This window comes from Erpetoichthys calabaricus, chromosome 17 (genome assembly GCF_900747795.2).
Source record: "Erpetoichthys calabaricus chromosome 17, fErpCal1.3, whole genome shotgun sequence".
Taxonomy (NCBI): Eukaryota; Metazoa; Chordata; class Cladistia; order Polypteriformes; family Polypteridae; genus Erpetoichthys; species Erpetoichthys calabaricus.
Window position 1 is genome coordinate 1,049,873 of NC_041410.2, and position 24,706 is coordinate 1,074,578.

At 41.2% G+C, this 24,706-nt stretch overlaps 1 protein-coding gene and 1 long non-coding RNA gene across 3 annotated transcripts in view; both read left to right on the forward strand.

Moving 5' to 3' along the window:
• LOC114668086 (sialic acid-binding Ig-like lectin 5) overlaps positions 1–24,706 on the forward strand; it is a 64,108-nt gene that overhangs the window by 12,670 nt on the left and 26,732 nt on the right. The window contains exons 4-7 of the mRNA XM_051920770.1: positions 1,863–2,147; positions 2,306–2,387; positions 15,806–15,820; positions 17,075–17,134. Of these exons, the coding sequence (XP_051776730.1) occupies positions 1,863–2,147; positions 2,306–2,387; positions 15,806–15,820; positions 17,075–17,134 (442 nt within the window). The remainder of the gene's footprint in view (positions 1–1,862; positions 2,148–2,305; positions 2,388–15,805; positions 15,821–17,074; positions 17,135–24,706) is intronic.
• Positions 2,991–6,476, forward strand: LOC114667634 (uncharacterized). 2 transcript variants are annotated; one of them, XR_003718765.2, is made up of 3 exons: positions 2,991–3,494; positions 3,573–3,674; positions 4,545–6,476. It is a non-coding gene; the product is annotated as an uncharacterized LOC114667634 (long non-coding RNA). The 2 variants fall into 2 exon arrangements; XR_007933722.1 differs by lacking the exon at positions 2,991–3,494 and having other exon boundaries at positions 3,502–3,674.

Below are 24,706 nucleotides of genomic sequence, written 5' to 3' on the forward strand. Positions count from 1 at the left end.
GGCTCTTTACTGCTCATGAAGTGGCCAGTTCTTTTTAATGTAATGATGAATATCCGAGCTGCAAGGCCAGGATCATTAGATCAGAGGTAGCCTACTCCAGTCCTGGAGGACCACCGTGGCTGCAGGTTTTCATTCTAACCCTTTTTTTAATGAGTGCCCTGTTTGGGCTGCTAATTAACTTCTTGTGAATTCATTTGAATTGAATTGCTTTTATAAGATTTGTCCCCTTGAATGTATTCATTTCGTTCTTTAAATGGCACCCAAAAAGAAATGAAATGTGAGGTGAGGGAGCCGACAGAAGACCAACTGAGTCAGGGCCTCAAACTCCAACCAATTTTCCTCCACCCAGTTGCTTAACTAAGCTCTGATTCTTGTTGTTAATCTTTAATTCCGTGGCTTGTTTGCTGCTCTTGTTGTGGAATGGCAGACATTTCCAAAATTGTGGATTTTCTCTTTTCTAAGAGCTCCGTTAAAATGTTTTGTGGACCTGAGCAGATCAGCATTCCTGAGACCTTCATCTTTCCTTATCCATTCATCCATTTTCCAACCCGCTGAATCCGAACACAGGGTCACGGGGGTCTGCTGGAGCCAATCCCAGCCAACACAGGGCACAAGGCAGGAACCAACACACCAAGCACACACTAGGGCCAATTTAGAATCGCCAGTCCACCTAACCTGCATGTCTTTGGACTGTGGGAGGAAACCGGAGCGCCCGGAGGAAACCCACGCAGACACGGGGAGAACATGCTAACTCCATGCAGGGAGGACCCGGGAAGCGAACCCAGGTCCCCAGGTCTCCTAACTGCGAGGCAGCAGCGCTATCCACTGCGCCACCGTGCTGCCCATCTTTCTTTATGTTCAGTGTGAAATAATGAGTCTCAACACACTAAAGAAGGTTTGGGGCAGCCACCCGTATATTGTTCCTAGCTGCAAAAGGATTATAAGTTCACAACTGATGTTGCTTGTTTGAGTTCCCGACATGAACTGACTTGGTTTGGCAATATGGAGAATTTATAGTTTGTAACCCGGAAGTAACTTCAGTCTGGGACCCGGAACCGGAAGTGACGTCAACTCAGGCAGGTTTTCCCATATTTGATCTCAGAATTAACAGAAACAAGTTTAGAGCACCCTGCCACCCCCTGGCCAGGCGGGTAATCACCTCCACTTGGTCCATTCAGCTCTCTCCTAGTCGCATGTGTGTGACATCAGATATTGTACAATGGACACCATATTGTGTTGGCTCATTTTGTATTTCATTATTGTTTGGCTGCTAATTAAGGAAAAAGAAACAACTAAGGGGTCTGAGTCTTCAATTTCCAGTCAGTTAAAATGAATTCAAAAGAAGTTCATTAGCAGTAAAAAAAGGTCACTCGTTATGAAAAGGGTGAGAATGAAAACCTGCAGTCGTGGTGGTCGTCCAGAACCGGAGCTGGGGACCCCTGCTTTATATCACCACAGACGCTCCAATTGTCGTTATCATATGTGTATATTTATAATATGAGAGGAAATCACAAGAATCGGCAATTGCAATAAAATGGTATGTGATAAGGAAATGTCAATGCAGAGGAGAGTTTTGTGCTCAGCAGGTCAAAATTTATAAGGTGCCCCCAAAAGGAAGGAAAACCCTCACTGACTGGTGCAAGAACTGGAGGCCAAGCCTACTGATGCCTGCCCAGCGTTGTTTTCTGCCTTCGCTGGGTGGGCTCCAAAACCTTCTCATTGAGAACATAATATTTAAAAAAAAATGTAAAAAGTCAACAAATATCGCTTTAAATATAGCCAAGAAAAATAAAGACATAAAATACGTTCATGCTTTTAGAATGTCTTTAAGTGTAAAAACGTGAACTTTTTGTTCCTTTTAGATCATCCAAGGGGCACCACGGCTTCAATTAATCCTTCTGGTAAAATACTGCTGGCCATGTCTGTGACACTGACCTGCACCTCCAGGGCAAACCCGGCCAGCAACTACACCTGGTATAAAGTGAACGGGACCACCGTCTCCACGTTAGGCTCTGAGCAGAATCTGACCTTGCCAGCGGTGACTCTGCAGGCCCGAGGGGTCTTCTTCTGCCAGGGGAGCAATTATTTGGGCAAAGAGAACTCCTCAGCTGTCACTCTGGAGGTGGATTGTCTCCCCATTAACGACAGTAAGTCTTTTAAGACATAATAATATAATCGTGTCTCGTCATTTCCAATAGCAGAGACATTTTAAGATTAGACGCATGGGGTTCGTCGTGTGGGGGGTGCAGCAATGTGCTGTGTCAGCGCGGACTCCTAACCTCTGCTCCGTCCTGTGTGTCTGCAGCGCCAGCTCCATACATCATCATTGGAATTGAAGCCATCCTGATAGCAGCGCTCACAAGTATCCTCGTCTATACGTTGACAAGGTGGGAGTTGAAAATATCTATGATATAGCGCCTTTACTATCTACTCATCTGTCCAACATGTACTGCCTTTTATATCTATCTGTCATATGCTGTCTTCTCTATGGTACAAAGTGTCGTAGGCAGGCTAAAAGTTGTGGCGCCAGCCTGGTCACCCCATGTAATCTTAACGGGCAGCAGAACAATTCAAAATTAACTGTCCCTGGTTAGCCCCGTTCAGTCTGCAGTTTGCATGGCTTAGGTTTCAGATACACAGTCCTGCTCTTTCGCTGGTCAAGGTCTGACACCTGGCTCTCTGGTCGCCTGGCATTTATAGCACTGGTGCCAGCCAGATTGGGGCGGAGTCTTTTTGTGGACAGAGGGCGGGGCTAAGTGTCTCTCTTCAGTGATTCATGAATGCCTTTAGCATCAGCGCCCCCTCTCGTCCCAAAGTGGAACTGCTTACCTCAAAAGCCAGGAAGGTGGCTCCCTCCCTCCCTGTCTGTCTGTCTGTCTGTCTGTCTGTCTGTCTGTCTGTCTGTCTGTCTCCCTCCTGTCCATGTAAATCAATAGAAGAGCTTGATCTATGAGTAAAGTAAACGCCACTCAACCATCTAAAATACTCACTAAATTCATTATTTGGCATTAAGTGTGCCAGCATTGTGTAAAGCAATTCCTTATCCCCATTCACTTTGCGTATTATTCATTTATTTTCATGTTGACAACCCCAAGGACTTCATCAGATGAAACGTGAAGGTGGGTATTTGTTCCTGTAAATGCGCGTGTGTGCTTTTGTGTTGTACTTGGAATGGGAAGTGCACAGCGTAAGAATGAAAGGACCTGACCTGAAGAGGAACAACTGGCTGAGCGGAACACAATAGAAGAGACGCGTTTCCCAAAAAGCACACTCTCTCGTTCTCAGATTATTTTCAGTGTAATCAAGGGATAAGAAATTCATTTGAAATAAAGAGAGTGAGAGAGCTTTAGTCGTGATGGCCCTGGCGAGCCTTCATGCTCAGTGAACATCAGCTTTTTGAATTCCCAGCCCATCGCTGTCTCTAACTTCTTTTTTTTTTTTTTTCTTTGTCTTTCTTCCTCTTCATGCTGTTGGTGTCCTCAAGGCAATACAAGGTAAGTCGCGATGCATTTATGTCTTCTAAATCATAGAAAGGAAACAGGACATGAAAAGCAGCCTGTTTTATTTTCCAGAAAAAGCAGCCGAAGAAACAAGAAGAGAGGACCCCTCAGCCCGTCTACACCAACAACAAGGTCTGCAGCAGACAACGCCGTGCGGTGGCCACAAACCCGCAGGTGGGCTTCATGTGGATGACAAGATTTGGTGCTGCATGGCTTATGGTCCTGTAAATCTTCAAGGTTTCATTTACCGTATACACTCGTTTATAAGTAAATTGATCATAAAATCAGACCCCGACTTATGTGCCCGTTCAACAATATAACACTTATTATTTTGTTTTTCATCTTCTTGTCTCCTCCAATCTCTCACCAGTTTTCTCAGTCACATTGAATTTTGTTGCAGCAGCGTAGTTTCCAATTTCTTTCACCACTTCAACAACGTTTAATTTAAAACCAGCTTCATATTTTTTTCTGATCGAATGCTCCATCTCTCTTACGATAAAAGAGTATGAGGGTGTGAGATACAAAAAACACACAAAACAGTGCGAACGTCGCTTCAGAATAGTGCGGGTATCACCGTGTGGTCATCACCGTGTGGTGACTTAGGCACAATACGTAGAAAACAAAGGCCGTGTGCCCCGTGGTTACTCTCTCAGGTGGGCAGGCATTAGCATATCGTAGTCTCTTGGACCAATAGCGGGAGTCTTCTGCATTCGACTTATACGACCGACATTATAAAATACCTGAAACTATACGATAAAATCAAGGCCCGACTTACTGTATCTGTGGGAGAACTTAAATGTGAGTATATACGGTACATTTAGGTTTGAGTTTATTAATTATAAAAAGACGTGTAAATGATAATATTCCGAGTCAGAGGTCAGTTGTGCTGAAGCTTCATAACACAGTAGTGAGGCCTCACCCGGAGTGCTGTGTTCAGTTTTGGTCTCTGTGGGACGTAGCAGAGGTGACTTATAATGGTGGCAGCTTGATGTGGGGCGTGTTACAGTGAACAAGTGCATTATTGCTCTTATTCTTTTTAAACAGATATTTCAAGATGAAAATAATTATGAAGACTTAAATGGAACAAAGTTATCTTCAATCTATGAAACGCTGCCGTAGACAAGAGAATGGACCGCCACACTACGCCTGTCTGTCATGAAAGACACGTTTGGCCCCCACTGAGTCTCCTTTGCTCCTCTTCTCTCTTCCATACATAACACCAGGCCAGGACATCGCACTTGAGGCTGAAGCCATTTCAGAGATGCCAGGCTGGAGATTAGCCCACCATAATCGCAGGAAGATGGACTGAGAAAATGTGACTTTGGTGGAAAATAAAGCAATAAGCACTCAAGATGGACCTTGGGGGGCTCTGCTTCACATAAAGAGTCGAAACAAACCACCGAGTGAGTCAAGGAACTCAACTGAAAACCCTGATGACTTTTAATAAAGACCACCAGGATGAGACTTTGGGCGAGTTAGCCAACGAAGCAGACGGCACATAAGCTGAGCGGCCACCTCTTGCTTGTCAAACTTCTTGTGTTTGTTTCACTAAAGTGCCTCCGTTTCATTTATTTTTGGTTTTTAATTCAATAATTTTCAACAATATGCTTGACATTTTTGTGAATAACAGTATATGAAATAATGAAATTCATTCTGACTTAATGCCACACTTTCTAAGGCCATTTATTAATTAAAATGATAAAGTTAGAATCAGAAATAAGCATTTTTGCGCTAGGGTTTGGTTTTATTGAACAGCATTTTTCAAGCCTTCTCTTCTACACCATCAACACCAAGTAGATGAGGTTCCCCAGTCTGTTAACAATGGCGTAATGGGGATATAAAAATTTGTGCGGTTCACAGCTCCTCCAATATGACTGGAAATGTTTAATTTGCATATTTTTATGTTAGCAGCAGGAGCCGAGCTCTGGTAAAGCCTCCTGGCCCGGCTAAGGCTCTCCAAGGTTCAGTCCTTACAGTGAAGGTAACTGAGGTCAGCAGCCGCGGCCATGATTAGTGTATTGCAGAGTGAAGGTTAAGGTAGCCAGCCCTTGATAAGGACACGTGTGATGAGGGAATGGCACATAGGTCAGTACTGTGGCGCGTCCAGGTAAACCACAGCTGATAATGGAGACGTTCCCAGGACTAACTTGTCTACCACTATAGTCCCATTTGTGAACACTTTCAAGGTAAAACAGCAAGTCTGTGACTGAACTGGAAATTCAGAGGAGTACTTTTAGCGAGGAAAGAAGATGGGGATGACAAGGTCAGCTGATCAGTGTGCTTGTTGCCATTATGAAACAGTGATATATTATCATTTATTCTCCTCCACTATAAGATAAAGTGCAACAGTCTGTCAGGTAACAGTGGGAGTTGACAAAAAGTCTAAATATAAGAGTTTGAAGGCTGAAATGTGGACAAAACTCACCTAAAAGTGTCTTGTTTGATTTGATCCACTAGATGGCAGCAAAGACTGCAATATCTACTGAGGTCGTTCCGTTCGCAGCGCAGCATTTTCAAATTCAAATCCTTGTTTGATGCCCTTTAATGTTAAGTTTTGAACCAATTACTTATGTTAATGCTTCTTTTGTTTATTATCTGCTGTATTTTCTTTGTCTTGTTTATGTTCCATCTGTTTTGTGGGTGGTTCCCCAACAACTGGGGTCACCTGCCAGTCACTGGGAGGGACTGCCATAAATCCGCTGGGTTTCCCACAGTTCTTGGCTGTTCACTTTGAATGTGTTATGAAGTCAATGAGTTTCTTTGTGTTTTTTCTGTTCTTGTGCTTTTGAATAATTCTGGATATTTTTAACCTTCTGCTTTGCTCCTTTTGATTACGTCATTGGATTTTATATTGTCACTCTGCTTGCTTGCTATGCTGTGAGTTTCATGAAACTCCATTATGCCTTTTGTGTTCTTTGAAGCATCGTGTATTACAGAGCATTTTTCGTGGAAAATAAATCTTTTATTTTATGCAGATTCTGAGTTTGCCTTAATTACTAGCCGGGGTTTGACAGTGATGTTTCCCTCTAGTGGGCATATGTGGAACTGCTTTTGGACTCCAAGCCATCAAATACCGACTGTTGCTGTCATCAAAAGAAATTGTCCTGGCTTATCGTTGGTGACTCAGATTCTGCACTGTCAAGTGAAGATTTAGGAAACAAAGAATACAAGCCAGTGTGTGTATTTTTAACAAAGAAAAGTGCAAGATAAGCTATGCTGAAAACAGTCTACAACGAAGGAACAAATCGATATTCCAAACAAACACAACAATCACAAATCGTCACTTACACAGGCCACAGCCAATAACAAGAGAAAGTTGAAAAACAGAAATACTAACTAATAAAATAACAACCGTCACCCTTTGGCTTCTGTGGGCTTCTAAGGCCCTGGGGGCGGAGTCACAGCTACAACACCAGGAGGCCCCACCCCCTTGGGCTCAACGCAAAGCGGCAAAAATATAAGGAGCACACAACTAGTGCGGCAAAAAAACACGAAAACACGATAATAAAGAGCAACTGGGGGGTCCTGTTTACTAACAGCAGTACACCTGTATAGCGCCTTACTGGGACTGCAAAGCCAGGACTTTTCTTTTTAATTTTCTTCCTGTTTAGTCATTCTGGTGTGTGTTCAGACCATAGTGTGTGTGTGTGTGTCTATCTATCTATCTATCTATCTATCTATCTATCTATCTATCTATCTATCTATCTATCTATCTATCTATCTATCTATCTAGTATATAGTGTCTGTCTGTCTGTTATCTATCTATCTATCTTTCATCTATCTATCTATCTATCTATCTATCTATCTATCTATCTATCTATCTATCTATCTATCTATCTATCTATCTATCTAGTATATAGTGCCTTTATTATCTTTCTATCTATCTATCTATTATATAGCTCCTTTCACACTTATCTATCTATCTATTATATATTGCCTTTCATATCTATTTATCTATTTATTCTATAGTGCCTTTCCTATCTATCTATCCATCAGTCTGTCTGCCTGTATTAAATGGTGTCTTCCTGATATATATCTGCTTACTTTATAATGATTTTCAATTTATACAGGCAGGGACTCATAAGGGAGAGAATTGCAACCTGGTAGGAAACGTGCAAAATGAGACATCAACACTGCAGCACTTGGTGTAGTCAAGTGACTCTTCTGAAGATGGAAGGTGAAGCCATAAAGGAATGGCAGGAGGTTAAAACATTTTGTGAAAGATGGACATGAGCACGAGGTCACATATTTGAAAAGAGAGAAAGCAAAATGCAGACTTTTCTCAAAGTGAGGACCTTGAAGGCTAGCAGGAGCAGAAGCAAAAATCCTCCAGCCAAGGTAGAGACAGCCTGGCTGCTCTCTGTGTGACAGTTGGGACCATAATACTGTAGGAAAGAGGACAGCACATGACACTGAAACATTAGAACAATCTAGACGAGAACAGGCTGTTCAGCCCAACAAAGCTCTCCAGAAATGGGAAATGGAAACCCTGGTTCTTTAAAGAGTGATGAGGACTGAAAGGTAAAGTGGTCCTGGAGGCCACCTGAGGCAGTGAGACAGGAACTGAAAAGCTGAGCATCAGGCCTCAACATATGTGAGCCAGAGATGAAGGATTAAAGGGCAGGACATCGGTAAGTGAAGAATAAACACCTTCAGCAACGACTAAATGGAAGAGCTAAAGTGAAACCAGAGGCCTGGGCAGTGAAAAAGAGGACAGGAGGAAAGTGAGAAGGCCGTCAAACAATATGGAAAGTGTAAGAGCAGAAACGCCAGACCATCTGACAGAGAAGGAGAAGGTCCATGAGGGAGAAGGGTTAATTCTGTTGGTGTCAGTTCACTTAATGCACAGAAAACTCACATTGCTCCTGATTCAGTTGAGTATCATTTTTAACTAAACTTTGCATTTGTATCATTTTGGGCTCAAGTGACATCTCTTCAAGGTTGAAGTGACCACTATGTGGCAGTGCTTATTATAATATGAAAAAACTTGTATGTTCAGAATATTATTGTGGACTTCACGACTACAAGTTCTAAATGCAAATCCAAAAATTGAACTTTGAGACTCATGTTGTCATCCAATTCCTTTAACCTGATATTTTTTGTCACAGTTTCTTTATAATTTGAATCTTTTTTGTTACCTAAAAACTCAGAAATTACTTTTCTGAATGACTTCCAAGCCTCTCATTCCGGGTCCGTCATCACACAAATTCTACATCAGATATCAGTTTTCTAACATCAAGTCCAGCAGAAATGTCCACTTTCAATTTAGCTTCAGACAAACCCAGGAATTATCAGCACAAATCCATAAAATAGACTCCAGCTTTAAATAACCACTTCATTAAACCAAGCTGAATATGAAGCTGTGGTAGAAGATCACTACTCTATCTGTATAATAATAATAATAATAATAATAATAATAATAATAATAATAATAATAATAATAATGCATTTTATTGATATAGCACCTTTCCCACGCCATCATGCTTGATCTGTTGAGTTTTCTTCTAGCTGGCCATTACCTCTGAACTGAACGTCACTTCCTGGTTCTGCTGTCCCCCACACAGAAGACCCCTGGCGTCTCACGGCTTCACAAGCTGCCACCTGCTGTGAGGACTCATCACCGTGTTCAGTTCCAACCACATTCTGACTTTATTATCAAAAGGAGTGTCTTTATTTTAAACATCGATTTGCATATTAGAAAACAATACATTCAAACAAATGATCATTAAAATAAAATATTGATATTTATGTAATTATAGTGTGAAGTATAGTGTAAAATTGACAGTTAAAATGTGTCTTATGAAAATATGTTATGGGAAGGAGGAAAATGTTTTTCATTTCTTAATTCAGTGCCAAACAATTTATGACAGTCACATGAAGTAATCCACTGTGATTGCTCTCAAACTACGTTTAGCTTTTCGAAAAGTAGTGTGAAGGGGCACCACAATCAGAACCCATTGAGTGGGCAGCGCCCAGGTTAGAGAGACCACTACACTGACCGATACTGAAGTAAAGAATTGCTAGGCCAGCCACTAGGGGGCGACAGAGCAACAGGCAGAGCCACCGATACCTGAGGGCAGAGAAGCTGAGGAGACACCACTGGGATGGCAGAAGATCATCTTACTTGTCACCTCTGTTTGTTTTTTATTTCAGTTATTGACTTTGCACCATCTTTATATTTGTGTGTTTGAAGCACTTTGTTTGTTCTTTACAACTTATTATTATGTTGCACCCTACACAGAGCTGGCTATTAAGTTCCTGCTGCTATCAAACAGGATAAAGTACAGTCAGATAATGGGAGTCCGAGGTGGGCTTGGTCAGCAAACATCAGAAAAATGACAGAAAAACACAAATAGTACTGAACAAAAAAGTAAAACAACAAGGTAGCTCCTTTTATTTTCATTTAAAAGTAATGTTGAAACTCTGTGAAAGGAAGAAAAAATAAAAGAGAATACGCTCATGACAGGACACGTTCACTAAAATGACTGGTCAGCCATCTTATAACTCATATGAGAGTCCTAAAGATTCCAGGCAATGGGAGGAGGAGGCCTCATGTCCTCTACCCAGCAGCCATTGCACGGATTTTTTTTTTTTTTTTTATCATTTTATTCAGTTTACTAAAATCAAATAACATTCCATACAAGCAAGTCAAATTTTACAAAGCTAGGTTTGAATCAAATCAGCCCCCACCGATGAGAAATAGAGCTAGGCCAACAGAGTAAGACTTTAATAATAAATAAATAAATAAAATAAAATAAAAAAGGGTAGAGAATTCGCTTCCTCAATTTAAAGGCTTAGTCTAAAATGTTATTGATCAGATCCTGCCAGGTTGTAAAAAGGTTTTGCACAGATCCTCTAAGTGAAAACTTGATTTTTTCCAATTTCTAACAGTATATGACATCAATTACCCGCTGACTTAACAGAGCTGAGTTAGGATTCTTCTAGTTGAGTGAGACAAGTCTGTGTGCTAATAGTGAAGTGAAGGCCATGACAGTTTGTTTGTCCTTCTCTACTTTAAGCCCCTCTGTGAGCCCACCAGACACAGCTGTTAATGGTTTAGGAAGGATTGGGACACCAAGGCTGGCATTTAAAGATTTTGCTCCAGAATAATGTTTATTTGGTGCAGGCCCAACACATGTGGCCCAGTGAGGCTGGAGCTCGATTGCAACGTTCACAGGTTGGATCTCGGCCTGGAAACATTTTGGACCATTTTAAACGAGACAGATGTGCTCAATATATAATTTTGCGTTGAATCATTGTATGCTTTGCGCATATGGAGCTCGAGTAAATTCTGTGCATTGCTGTCTTCCACTCCTTTTCTGAGATGTTGAGTGAAGTTCCTTTTCCCACTGTACTCTGGGATCTTTGAAAGGGAGGGACTTTTAAATGTTTTATATATTATAGAAGTGCTGCTTGAGTCCTCAAGACTGATCAGTATTTTTTCTGGCATAGAGGTAAGAGGGAAGTGAAGGAAATTGGACAGGTTTTGTTTAGCAAAGTTTCTGATTTGAAGGTAGTGAAGGAAATGTGTTGCTGAAAAGTTAGATTTGGAGTGTAATTGTTCATAGGATGCAAAAATGTTGTAAATACACAGATCTCTAAGTGATTTAATCCCAGATGTTTTCCAGTCATTAAAAACTGCGTATGTGTGAGAGTGTGGAAAAAGGTGGTTGTCATGTAGAGGAGCCACAGATAAAAGCTTCTCTGTCTTGGAGTGCTTCTTACATTGATTCCATATTATCAGTGAGTGAAGCACCATTGGTTTGTTAGTATATTGATGATGACTTGTACTTACTGGGGTACAAAGCAAGGAATATAAAGAAGTACTGCAGGATTTTATTTCCATTGTGGACCAAGCTTGTGTCTGTGTTCATCCTTTTGTGTCCATGTCCAGGATTTTATATCTTGTATGTTTGCCCCCCAGTAATAAAATTGAAAGTTAGGTAGAGCCATGCCACCTTCTGCCTTAGGTCTTTGTAGGGTCGCCCTTTGGGTATGTGGATGTTTGTATTCCAAATAAATGAGGTTATGGTTGAGTCTAACTTCTTAAATTCTTATTGATGTGTATTGGAATGCTTTGAAATACAACAAGAAGCTTAGGAAGGATATTCATCTTGACAATGTTTTTCCATGCAGACAGCAAAATGTTGTTGTTAAAGATCTTTATGTTTACTTGTGATGTTTACCCCTAGGTATTTAAACTGATCTGCGATGATAAAAGGGAAGGTGTCTTATCTAATATTGTGTGCTTGAGAGTTCACTGGAAATAGCACACTTTTATTCAAATTAATTCTGAGACCAGAAATCTTTTGAAATTCTGTTAGTGCTGTTAGGACTGCAGGCACAGAATTTTGTGGATCAGATATATACAGTACCATGTCATCTGCATATAGAGAGAAAGATTCTGTTCCAGTCCTTCTCTGATAATCCCCTTTATCTCTTAAGCATTTTGACAATGAACTGACAGTGGCTCAATCCTTGTCTGTTACAATGTTCTAGTTTAAAGTAGTCTGAATTAATTTTGTTAATATAAACTGGAGCCTCTGGTCTGGTATACAGTAGTTTGTGCCACTCACAAATGTTTGGGCCAAACCCAAATTTCTCCAATGTAGTGAAAAGGTAGTTCCATTCAACCATATCGAATGCTTTTTCTGCATCCAACGATAATATCTCCGGGGTGTTAGACTGCGGGTGAATATATTACATTAAACAGGTGTCAAAGATCGGAAGCTAAGTGTCTGCCTTTAATAAATCCAGTTTGGTCTTGTGATATTACCGAAGGAAGCACTTTCTCAATAACTTTCTAGCTAGGACTTTGGAGAGTGTTTTAACATCATTATTCAGAAGTGAGATTGGTCTGTATGATGCACGTTGTAATAAGTCTTTATTTTACTTAGGAAAGACAGTAATTAATGCTTGGTGCAAAGTTTGAGGTAGAATTTTATTGTCTGTAGCTTCTGTAAATGATGCTAATAAAAGGGGAGCTAGCTGAGTTGAGAATTTGTATAAAATTCGGCAGGGTAGCTATCAGGGCCTGCTGCTTTCCCAGTTTGAATTGAGTTTATAGCATCTAGTAATTCTGATAGTGCCAGAGGTTTATACAATTCCTCTCCACTGAAAGTATCTATTTGTGGCATCTGTAATGTATCCAAAAACACATTAGATTGTGTCTGGTCTTCTTTAAACTGAGTAGAGTATAAGGACTTGTAGTAATCTCTAAATGTGTGTATTATATTTTTATGGTCAATGATTTTGTCTCCGTCTGTGTTGGCGATTGGTGGGATTGCATTGTGAACTTCCTGCTTGTGGATTTGTTCAGCTAAAATCTTATTAGCTTTCTCTCTGTGTTCACAGTAATGATGTCTTGATTTTAAAATGAGTTGTTCTGTTTCTTTAGTTGTTAAGAGGTTGAGTTCTGCCTTTTCCTATGAAGTACCTCATTTCGAAACCTGGCATGTTCTTGATCTATTCTGGTAATTTCACTGATTAGCTCTGAGGTCTTCTTGGTTTCCGATTTATTTTTGTGGTAATGATATGAAATAATCTGTCCTCTTAAGGAAGCCTTCACAGTTTTCCAGAGTATTCCTGCAGAGACCTCTAAGGATGTATTTGTCTAAAAAAATCAATTTGCTTGGATTGAAATTCTGTACAGTTCACATCTGTTAATAGAAGTGAATTAAGATGCCAGCTGTGAGAGGAGTATGTGGGGCACAGTGATTTGACCACCATGATCAAAGGGGCGTGGTGAGAGATAACAATAGCATTGTACTTACAAGATTTAATCATAGACAAGAAATTGTTATCTATAAAGAAATAATCAATTCTTGAGTAGCAGTGATGAACTGGTGAGTAGAAGGAATATGCTCTTGAGTTTGGGTTTAGAAATCTCAAAAGGGTCTGATAAGTTATGATCAGTTACAAACTGAGTAATTGTCTTTACAGTATTAAACGTCATCGCCCCTGTGGCAGGAGACCTATCTAGTTCTGGATTTAAAACACAATTAAAGTCCCCAGCCATTATAATTTTATGAGTGTTCACATTTGGGAATGGATGCAAATATGTTTTGGATGAAGTCTCTGTTATCCACATTGGGTGCATAGATATTTATCAAAATCACTTTACAGTTAAATAAATTACCCATGACGATCACATATGTCCCTTCATTATCATATACTACATCTGATGCTACAAATGAGACTGCTGTATGTATAAGAATTCCTACTACCTCTAGTTTTCTTTGTAAAGCTGGAATGGAATATTTGGCCAGTCCAGTCTCTGTGCAGCCAAAACTGATCCTTGCTTAATAAGCGAGTCTCCTGTAAAAATACTATTTTAGTGTTTAGACCTGTCAGGTGAGAGAATACTTTCTTTCTCTTTAATTCATGATTGAGACCTTTAACATTCCAGCTCACAAAGTTAACTGAAGAAGATAAAGTACTGTCAGATAACAAGAGTCCGAAGAGGGCTTAGTCAGCAAACATCTGGAAAATGAAAGAAAACACAAATAGTACTGACCAGAAAAGTAAAACAAAAAAAATGGTGTAGCTCCTTTTATTTTTGTCTGAAAATTAACCTATGAAACCCTATGAAAGGACAGAAAAATAAAAGAGAATACAGGCATGACGGGGTTTGCCTGGACACATTCACTAAAATGACTGGTCAGCCATTTTGTTGCTCACATGAGAGTCCTAAAGATGGCCGCCAGATGTCAGGCATAGGGAGGAGGCCCCGTGTCCTCAGTCTGGCAGCCATTGCACCTTGTCCACTGATTTGTTAAATGGGCTTGAGTACAATAAAATTTCCTGGTGCTCAAATCTCTAAGGGGGATCTTTTCAATACAATATGGGGATTTCTGCACTATTGAACTTGCAAGGGGGGGCTCCCCTGGCTTCAAAACAAGGTGGGCATCTCAGTCTGAGTGATATTCCAAGCTCTTCAATACAATATGGGCATATCCCTCCAAGGGGGAATAACTCTACCCTAAACCACCAAAGTCTGTTAGGGGACCCCATGAGTGAAACTGTCAACGCGTCCTCCTTTGTCCTCCTTTCCTGTCTTCAGTGTCCTCCTTCAGCTACTCTGCTGTCTGGCAGCCCTAGTCGTGAAGGCCTTGGTGCTGATCTTCTTCGTGATGTTCATCAGACACGAATGGACCATCAGAGCCACCTGTGAGCAACTGACAATGTCTGTTCACCCTCAGCGGGCACACAGGGGCAGAGAAACAAGAAGAATCAGCAAAGAGAAATGTAGAAGACTGTCAGAAAGATAACAGAAAAAGGGGAAGACTGAAATTAGTAAAGAGAAATCCTAGAATTTAAAAATGACTCCAAGGGTAGGAAGAGGTTTTTATATTTAGCAGAGAATAAACTTCTGTTCTTTTTATGTATTTTGCAGATACATGCAGACACACAGCTGGTGTGGCTCAGAAAGCAGATGGCACTTTCTCATTAGTAACTTTTACAAACTGATCAAAGGACCAGTCAAAAAATCATAAGAATAAGGAAAATGGCAGGTGACTTGTGTCTAGTGGTACAAATAAAAAAGAAAGTCTTCTTTCTTTCTTTCTTTCTTTCTTTCTTTCTTTCTTTCTTTCTTTCTTTCTTTCTTTCTTTCTTGTCCTTCTCCTTTTGTGCTCCTGCATGCCCAGTGTTTTCATTAAGCCACATTGATTACAATAATAATATTAATATAATAAAGCAATCAGGTCTTAACTAGGCGCTCAAGGCTATCAGAGAACAAAGGAGTTTATCATCAATGCTCCTGGTAGAGCCCAAAAAACACAAACTGATAGAAGAAAATGATGAAAACAAAGGCAAGAATGAGCAATAAAAATGAAAAGCAATGTAATAATAATAATAATAATAATAATAATAATAATCAGTAATAAATATGTCTGTGGTACATGACAATGCTGGACTGTGTGTGAATGTAAAGCCTGTTGAATGTGCAGACCACTCTGATGGACTGAATGTTGATTGAACTTCATGGCCGCCTACAGACTCTGACATGACAAACTGTGGCTGTTTCATTTATAAATGTTCATTTTGGCTTTAACCATCACAAAAGATTGTGAATTATCCCACTTGTGCTACTTGAATTAGGAAGTCAGAGGCCACAAACGTCCTTCACACCAAACTACACCCATTTTAGTTAATACAGGAAATGACTTTCTGGCTTCACACAAAAAGAGAAGCAAAGCCACTGGTGGTCTCACAGAGGACATGGGCTCAAATTAAAACATCACCTCTTCTCTTTTCTACCATTAAAATGAGAAGCTGAGGAACAGAGCTGAGTGGTGAACTGCGTGCTCAGCACTGAGGTAACGTCAAACGCTCGCCGTCCTCATCTTTCACTTTTCTTACTTTATGATTAATTCAGGCCTTTAATTGTGGCTCCTTAGTGTCTGCTGTCACCTTATTGTTTTCTGCAGTCATGTTTTATATTTGTGTTTCTGAGACTCAATGAAATTATCATTTCAAATATTAGATAAAGCACCGATTTGTAAAGAGTCATCTGAAGAGTCGTTTGCAGCCCTGGCCCAGATTTACTGCTCCACGTCAGCTCATTGTTTGTGCCGCTGTGTCTCAGTGACGCCCGCTTTATTTCATCCTTACGTCTGTGGAGATTAGATATTTGAAAACCACATTTAACTCAAACATACATAACAAATGAAATAAAACCTAAAAGATAAAGTCACAGTATAATATCTCACTCACAGCCTCTTTGAGTTTGTCTTTGTGCTCTGCTCAGGTTTGTGATAATTGTTTGACTCCATCTTTCTACTTATATGGTGTCTTTCTCATTTTTCTCGCCCAATTTGTATTGTAAACATATAACTAAAAGTCGATCAAAGTAAATCTACAGGGGGGCTGCCTCATCCGACAGGGTGGTCAATGTGCTGCCTATCAAGTTCTAGAGGAGCTAAAGAACTTCCAGTGCTCTCTCTGTGTCACTTCACTTGATATTTTGTATTCTTTCTCCCAAGTAGTTTTAGAATAAACCTCACATTTCTGTTATTTTGGACTCCATTGCCGTCCACTTTCTGCGTTGACCTGAACACTAGGAGGCCCTTAAAAATAAAGGTGCTAAGGTGGTCTTCAGTGTGATGCCATCAGGAAACCATTTTTGCTTCCCAAAAGAATAACATCCACATGAAAATTCCAGAAAGATCTGTAAATTATTTCAATGAGTAGCAGGTCCATAAATGATCATGAAGACACAGAAAAGGTTTATGAAGTATAAGTAGTGTCTTCCTGATTTAAAAGACTCACACTGCACACTTCAACATGGACTAAGTTCAGCTTTTCTTGGTCTGCTAGTATCTTACTGTACATTAAAGAGTTTTGCTGTATCTGCTTATTAAAAACTTCTCAAAGCCCCAAGAGCCAACTTCATATTCACAGAACACTTCACAGCATGAAATGGCTCTGCGAGGAATCACACAACTCACTAAAGTGACGTTAAAGTGCCAGGATTAGAGTTTTGATGAATTTGGATTTGCAGAGGACAATGTCAAGTTAAATTGGAATGAAGGTCTCCTCTCATGTTTCTCCTCCACTTTCTGTTTCCATAGGGCAGCTGGTGACACAGATGTCCTGAAGCCCCCTTATCTGCACAAGGTCATCTTCAGAAAGTGACAAGATGGCCGGAGTAGTCGTCGCTGGACTTCTGATGTTACGGCTTCTACAAGGTCAGACCTCCTCACTTAAAGCTCACACTCCTGTTGATCTTCCTCAACTTCAACATCCACACCACTGTGACTGTTATTTCAGTCGTTAAGATTATGGATAAGAAAAGAAATGAAAAGAAAAAATATCTGCAGATTCAAACATTATAATCAAGCAAGGCTTCATCATGAAACACTTTGCTAAAGATGAGATTCCTCCATCCATCCAATTGCTTTGTCTGCTTTTACCTGTCAGAGGGTCATGTGACTTCAGCCCTGGTCAAGATGGCAGACCATCAGAGTGCACAGTCAGACCAGTTTAAAGTCAGCAGTAAACAGAAAAGCAGGACTGTGGTGCAAAGATCTTATGTACCTGAGCACAGGGGGAGCAGGAGAAAGGACTGGAAGTCAGGAAAAGTGAAACAGAATGGCGGTCAGAAAGTGACACCAGTGCAGAGTCCACATGCTGCCCACCACAGAGCTCTGTCTGTTTTTATAGCGCCTCCTCTCCTTCTCTGTATACTTCAGCCTCTTTAACCTTTGTCATTCATTTTGTTGTAAAGTTTTGCACCTCTGACTGAGCTGATGACACCTCATCCCACCTTTGGCCCAGTTGTCATGGTCATTAGGTGGACCACACTGACTCTGCTGGCCTTTATACTCCCATCAGGACTGTCAGCGGCTCTTCACAGTCAGACTATCAGACTTCACTGACATCTAAATTGAGAGGTTTTTAAAGAAGACCCCAGTCACTTAAACTCTTGATAGTGAAGCCACTGACCAGCTGGACTGGTGACCATTCCCTTAGCTGGTAGTTGGCCGTACCTTCATTTCATTTTATTTAGAGCTGCAAGCCTTGAACTCAACTTGTGACAACACTCCACAATTCAAGACACTACACTTGAAGGTGTAGAATAAAGTCACATGGGCATCCTGACTGATAAAGGAAGTGACTGAGGTGACACTGCAACTGGGGTCACTTGTCACATCTAAGGAGAAACTGCCAATAAAATAGAAAGGCCACCAGTTCTTAATTCATGTGGCCCAGTATTTGTGTGTGTAATGTGGGGGCCACTAGGGGGCACCGCTGTGTTGTAACTGGCAGTCAGTCTGAGTGTCACTGGGGACTCTGCTGCCATTCACATTCCACCCGCTTGGCAGAGCACCTGCTTTAACATCAGGGGTTGAGAGCTGCTGGCGCAAAGGCAAGAACTGCCAGCTGATACGTCCATTGATGGGCACCACAACTACAGGCCCACTCAGAGTCACTTAGGGATTGGCTGTGGGGACTGAAACAGTCAGGATGGGCCAAGCGTCTGCCATTAACTTCACAAAAACAAAAGATGAACTTGAAGAGAAAAGTAAATCCTTCAAGTTCATCCTGATTCATTTCTGGAGGTCCATCAGAATGTTTTACGTTGAAGTCAGCTGAGCTGATCTGAACTCCTGAGTGCCTGCAGACGCTTTGGTCCACTTGTGCAGTCACTGAAACGACAAGTCAAGTGAACGAACATCGAGAAACGACACAGAGACGAGTAGAGAATCACACACTTCATTCAATTATCACGACCATTTATTTCATATACAGATGCTGAATATTTTTTCTCTTTCTTCCTGCTGTTTTACAATTTTAAGTAATCTGAGTTTGTAATTCTGAACCAGACGGAGCGGATTGGGGTGGAAAGGCCTGATGGTGGATGTCAGGGTTAGGGTTGCATTTCTTTAATCTGCCATCAATTTGTGTTTTCATTTTTCAGCTGCACTTTGTGAAGACCCCTCGATTTCACTGCCCAGGGATATTGAAGCTCTGGACGGCTCCTGTGTCTTCATTACGTGTTCATTTAAAGGAGACCATCAATGTTGTACAAATCAGATTGGAGTGTGGATAAGTGACGATGCATGGAAAGGAAAAGAGGTGTTCAGAAAAGGCACTTCAAGTGACACCTGGAAAAATGTCAGGGTGACAATCGGTGATGTGAATGTGAGAAACTGCAGCACACAGCTGGACAGAGTTGGACCTCAGCAAGAAGGGACGTATTACTTTAGGACTGAAGGAAAGTTAAAAAATACATTTAATAAAAACGCTGTTAGCATTAAAGTCACAGGTAAGAGGGAGGTTTGTCACTCATGTCCTTTAAATCTTAATGATGACAGTACCTTAACAGCTCAGTCTGATCTCCTCCAACATGTCTACTTATGTCACATGTCACCTCGTCATTCATTTCTCAGCTCACACACACTCACTAAAGTCACTAAAGGACCAGCAACTCTTTCTTCTTCTTTAATTTTACAGTTGTCTCCATTTTTCAGATAAGCCACTGATCACTCCAGTTGTCCCAGTAGTGGAGGGCACAGCCACCAGTCTGACCTGCTCTGCCCCATCTTCTTGTCCCAGTGACCCCCCCGTTCTGACTTGGAGTGACACACTGAATGGGGCAAAAACTGAAGAGTCCATGTGGGAAAATGGAGCCAAAGTCTCTTCTGTCCTGCGTTTTACTGCGTCACACGTCCACCACAACAAGATGGTCACCTGCACAGCGAGCAGCCGAGGACAACACTGGACCAACACGGTCACTCTGAATGTCACTTGTAAGTCACTTTTCATGTAATGGTGTCTGCTTATCAGAAAGGATGAAAATGGAAACAATGATGAGAATTGAAACCACAAACTCCAATGGCTGAAACAGTTCTGATGTGCAAATTAGTAAGACATCTTTCTTTCTTTCTTTCTTTCTTTCTTTCTTTCTTTCTTTCTTTCTTTCTTTCTTTCTTTCTTTCTTATCAAATCATCCTTCCATTACTGTGTGTGCTCTCACAGGTCAGACTGAGGCCCAGTGGTTTGTGTTTCCTCTTCTTTCCTCTTTGGCCTCAAGTTTGACCTCTGATGGCTCCTCCTGTGTGGCTCTTCTTGTTCTTCTGGTCTCAGTCAGACTCAGCAGCGGAGACAGTAAAGTCACATGTGTGTCACACAATTGGGAGCAAATAAACGGTGTGACTCAGTGGTGCCCCCTGCAGGATGAGATGATCTGTCACTGTGCTCTACTCAGTATACACACCAGCCTTCTTTATACAGATAAGAGGCCAAATAGGTGATAATTAAATGGGCAACATGGATGTTAAGGTCTTTCTTTCTGTTTTTATTGGACATTTATCTAGTTGATTTTCTTTTTCTTTTAGTGTAGCTCCTTTGAATTATGTGTTATTAAGGACGAGCAGTGCTCAGTAATTATTATTATAATTACTACAGTTATTGGTTGGTCTACTCCACACACTGAGACTAACGAATCAAATTTGTATATAAAAGTCCACAGTTCACTTACATCTCACTGCTTCTTATATGAACAGTTCACAGCAAGAAAATATCTCCTAACATATACTGTTACTGCATTGTGAAATTTCATTTGAAAATGAATACCTGGATAAAGGGAACTTTATTTAGCTTTTAACAGAGTCTCACTAAATGAATAAATATAAATGACAATAATTAAAAAGAAAGAAAACTGAAAAAAGAAAACCTCAGGCATTGCAGTCCCCGGCCCAGTAAGGCGCTATACAGGTGGTGGTATAATGAGCCCACAGTGTTTCCTGACACACTTCTGCTGAATGATTGTTTGGCTGAAGGCGCTCAGTGTTGTTGTGATGTTCATCTTGGCACTCAGTTTGTCTTCATTGTCACCGTCACTACCTCCAGCAGGTCCACAGTGTGTCTAATTGTGAATTTCCCATTGGGATTAATAAAGTATCTATCTATCTATCTATCTATCTATCTATCTATCTATCTATCTATCTATCTATCTATCTATCTATCTATCTATCTAATAACTGAGTCTGCCCTTTTACTGAGCCTGCTCATTCGGTGGGCCTCTCCTGAAGTGATGTCACCAGACAATGAAGCCACAGCATAGAAAGTCACACTGGCCATTACAGAGTTGTAGGATTTGTAAAGGATGTCACTTCTCACATTAAAGGAGTGCAGTCTGCTCTTGAAGTAGCGCCTGCTCTGCTTTGTCTTCTGTAGTTCCTCTGTATTTTGAGACCAATCCAACCAGTCATTGATGCAGACCCCCAATTATTTGTAGAAGTGGACCACCTCTACATTCAATCCTAAAATAGTGAGTGGGCATAAAGGCTGGTTAGTGCAGCGAAAGACCACAACCATCCTTGGTTTTGCTGATGTTAAGTTGCAGACAATTCTCAAAGTTCTCCCTGTGATTCACCTTCTTTGTCTCACCCCAATTATCAATATCCCCCATTAGTGCAGAATCATCTGAGAATTTCTGCAAATGTCACGGCCTGCTGTTATATTTGTGGTCTGAGGTGTGCAGAGTGAAGAGAGCAGCAGACAGGCCTGTTCCTGGTGGTGCTCACACAGTCCTTGAGTCTCACCAACTGAAGTCTGCCCTACAGATAGTTCATCCTCAGGACACCAGGGGCTCATCCACCTGCATATCTCAGGGATGACCCCTTAATAGGGGTGTTGAAGCCACTGGAGACATCAAAAAACAGAATCCTCACAGTGCTGCCGGCTTTGTCCAGGTGAGAATACGCCTTTAGGAGTGGACAGATCACTGCATCCTCCACTCCAGTCTTTGCTCAATACACAAACTGCAGTGGGTCCAGGTGATCTACCACAAGAGGACTCCTATATTACCAGGACCAGACTCTCAAAGTCTTCATGAGGTTAAATATAAGTGCCACTTGTCAATAGGTGAAGTGGCGCCTGCCTAAGAGCAATGCAGGATGTTTTCCATAGAAGTGGTACTTTCTGAAGCCTCAAGGACAGATTGTGACAGGTGACAGAGGACACCACAAAGCTGGTCAGCACAGGCTTTAAAAACCTGAGGATTGACTCCATCTCTGAAGCCTCCTCAGTGTTCTCCTCACTTGGTCTTCAGTTTTGGAGAGCCCATGCTGATGGTCAGAGGTGGACTTGTCACTGGTCATTCCAGTTGACATGGTAGGAGTTGCTGATGTAGTAGAGATGCTGTGGAAGGAGCTGATCATTGGAAAAAGGTGGCAGTGAGATCTTTTAAGAAAATGGGCTCAGGGTTTTAGCTTTGTCCACATCCCCTTCTAACACCTGAGTCCAGTAATTCTGCCAGGTCCACTCCAGACATCTTCCTGTTATTTTGTTCCTAATTTTTCATTGTAAGCTTCCTTTCCTTCACTCAGCTTTTTCTTCAGTAATTGCTGGGTGTTCTTCAGAGCCTCTTTGTCACACAGTTTGTCTTCTACTTATTCAGGAGAACGTTTAGCTCCTTAGTAATTTAGGGTTTGATGTTTGGAAAGCAATGCGCCATCTTTGTGAGTACCACTGTGTCCACACAGACGTTCCTATAGTCTGTGATCCTGATGATAACCTACAATTATATTGTCACTTTTAACAACAAGTAGAGCACATGTTGAAAAAGCAACCTGAAGAAAACCTTTCAGTGGTTACAAATGAAAATCCTCTTCATGTTGATGGCTGATATTAGAATATTTTTTTGTTTCAGATTCTCCAAAAAACACCATAATTACAGGCCTTCTTATCCAGAACATACCAGAGGGGGGCGCTGTGACTCTGAGCTGCACCTCCAATGCAAACCCCCCCAGCAGCTACAGCTGGTATCATCAGAGAGGATCGTCTATGACCAGGAGAGCATCTGGACAGGAGCTGACCATCAGAACAGTGAACCTCAGTGATGGTGGGCTCTACTACTGTGAGGCGAAGAACCAACATGGAGGGAAGAACTCGACAGCAATGACCCTCAATGTGGAATGTAGGTGTGTTTTAGTTCACAGTTCAGACAAACGGACTCCATCAGCTTCTGTGTATGTTTATATTTTTTTAAATGATTTGCTCAAAAATCACCTGAAATAAAAACAGTAAATGATTTTGTGGACGTCTTATCATTTTGAACAGTGCGGAGATCAAAATTTAAAAGGCTGCACAGTCCTTAGTGTGTAGAAGTGGAAATTCTTACCATGTGGTTGTCTTTTTGTCCTTCAGATTCTCCAAGAAACACCTCCATAACTGGTCACCCTGTTCACAACATACCAGAGGGGGGCGCTGTGACTCTGAGCTGCACCTCCAATGCAAACCCGCCCAGCAGCTACAGCTGGTATCATCAGAGGGGATCGTCTGTGACCAGGAGAGGCTCTGGACAGGAGCTGACCATCACAAAAGTGACCCTCGGTGATGGTGGGCTCTACTACTGTGAGGCGAAGAACCAACATGGAGGGGAGAACTCGACTGCTGTGACTGTCAATGTGCAATGTAAGTGTGTTTTAATTCACAGTTCAGACAAACTCACTCCATCAGCTTCTGTGTGATTTAATATCTTTAAAATGAATTTCACAAAAATCATTAAAAAAAAGCAGTAAATGACTTATTTTAATTTTTAAGAAAGTGAAGACCAAAACTTCAAAGGCTTCATACTGCATAGTCTTCACTACTTGCCAGTTAATTTTCTGAATGTTGTTATTTATTTTGTTCAGACCCTCCAACACATGTGACAATCACAGGTCATACTGTTGACAACATACTAGAGGGGGGCGCTGTGACTCTGAGCTGCAACTCTGATGCAAACCCCCCCGGCAGCTACAGCTGGTATCAAGTGAGCCAATCATCTGTGACCAGGAGAGGATCTGGGCAGAGTCTGACCATCGCAAATGTGACCCCCAGTGATGGTGTGTTTTACTACTGTGAGGCGAAGAACGAATACGGAGCGGAGAACTCGACAGCAGTGACCATCGAAGTAAAGTGTAGGTACAGCCCCACTCTCGTAATTATGACCTTTTTAAAAAGCTATGTATGTAACAGAGCTTCATAAAGCACGAGTCACAGTTTCCAGCGTAGTAAATACGAGAGGATGTTCATCCAGCACACTGACACATCAGCTTTACATCTCGATCAGAAGATGTGCGTAAAAAAAAACACAACAAAGCAAATAAAAAGACGATAACAAAATGAAACCAAACCTCAAAATGAGAACAAGGAATCAAAGTCGAAAGAACAAAAAGAATCAAAACTGAAAGTAACACACAAGATGAGAGTAAATAAGGTTTTGGTATCTGCAGATCGAATAAGGAAATGAACTCCAAGGCGTCCTGTTATCTGTAGTGTCGGTAATTACAGGACGTGACCTCAGGGGCCTCGGACCTAGAAACACACCAGAGGTGGACCTATCAACATGATGGTGTTTGAGGACCCAACATGGAGTACAAGACGTTGTGAAACATAGCAATAAAAATTGTAATTTAGCAACAAAGAATCGAATCATGACAGTATATTACTGGGGTTGGTGGTGTCGTTACTTACTCCATGTGTTTGGTTGTGATGACCAAAGGAACATTTTTAATCTCATATTTTCATGGAGAGCAGAAATTAAAACTTTCTTGATATAATTGAAGCTAATGGTGAGCAATGCTGTACAATGGCAAACAATCTGAAAAAGGTCCGTGGGGTTGAAGAAAACCTAAAATCTCCCCTAACTCGTGCTGCTTAACCCACAAGTCTGTTATCCAGTCATTCGCTCACAACAGGCAACACACATG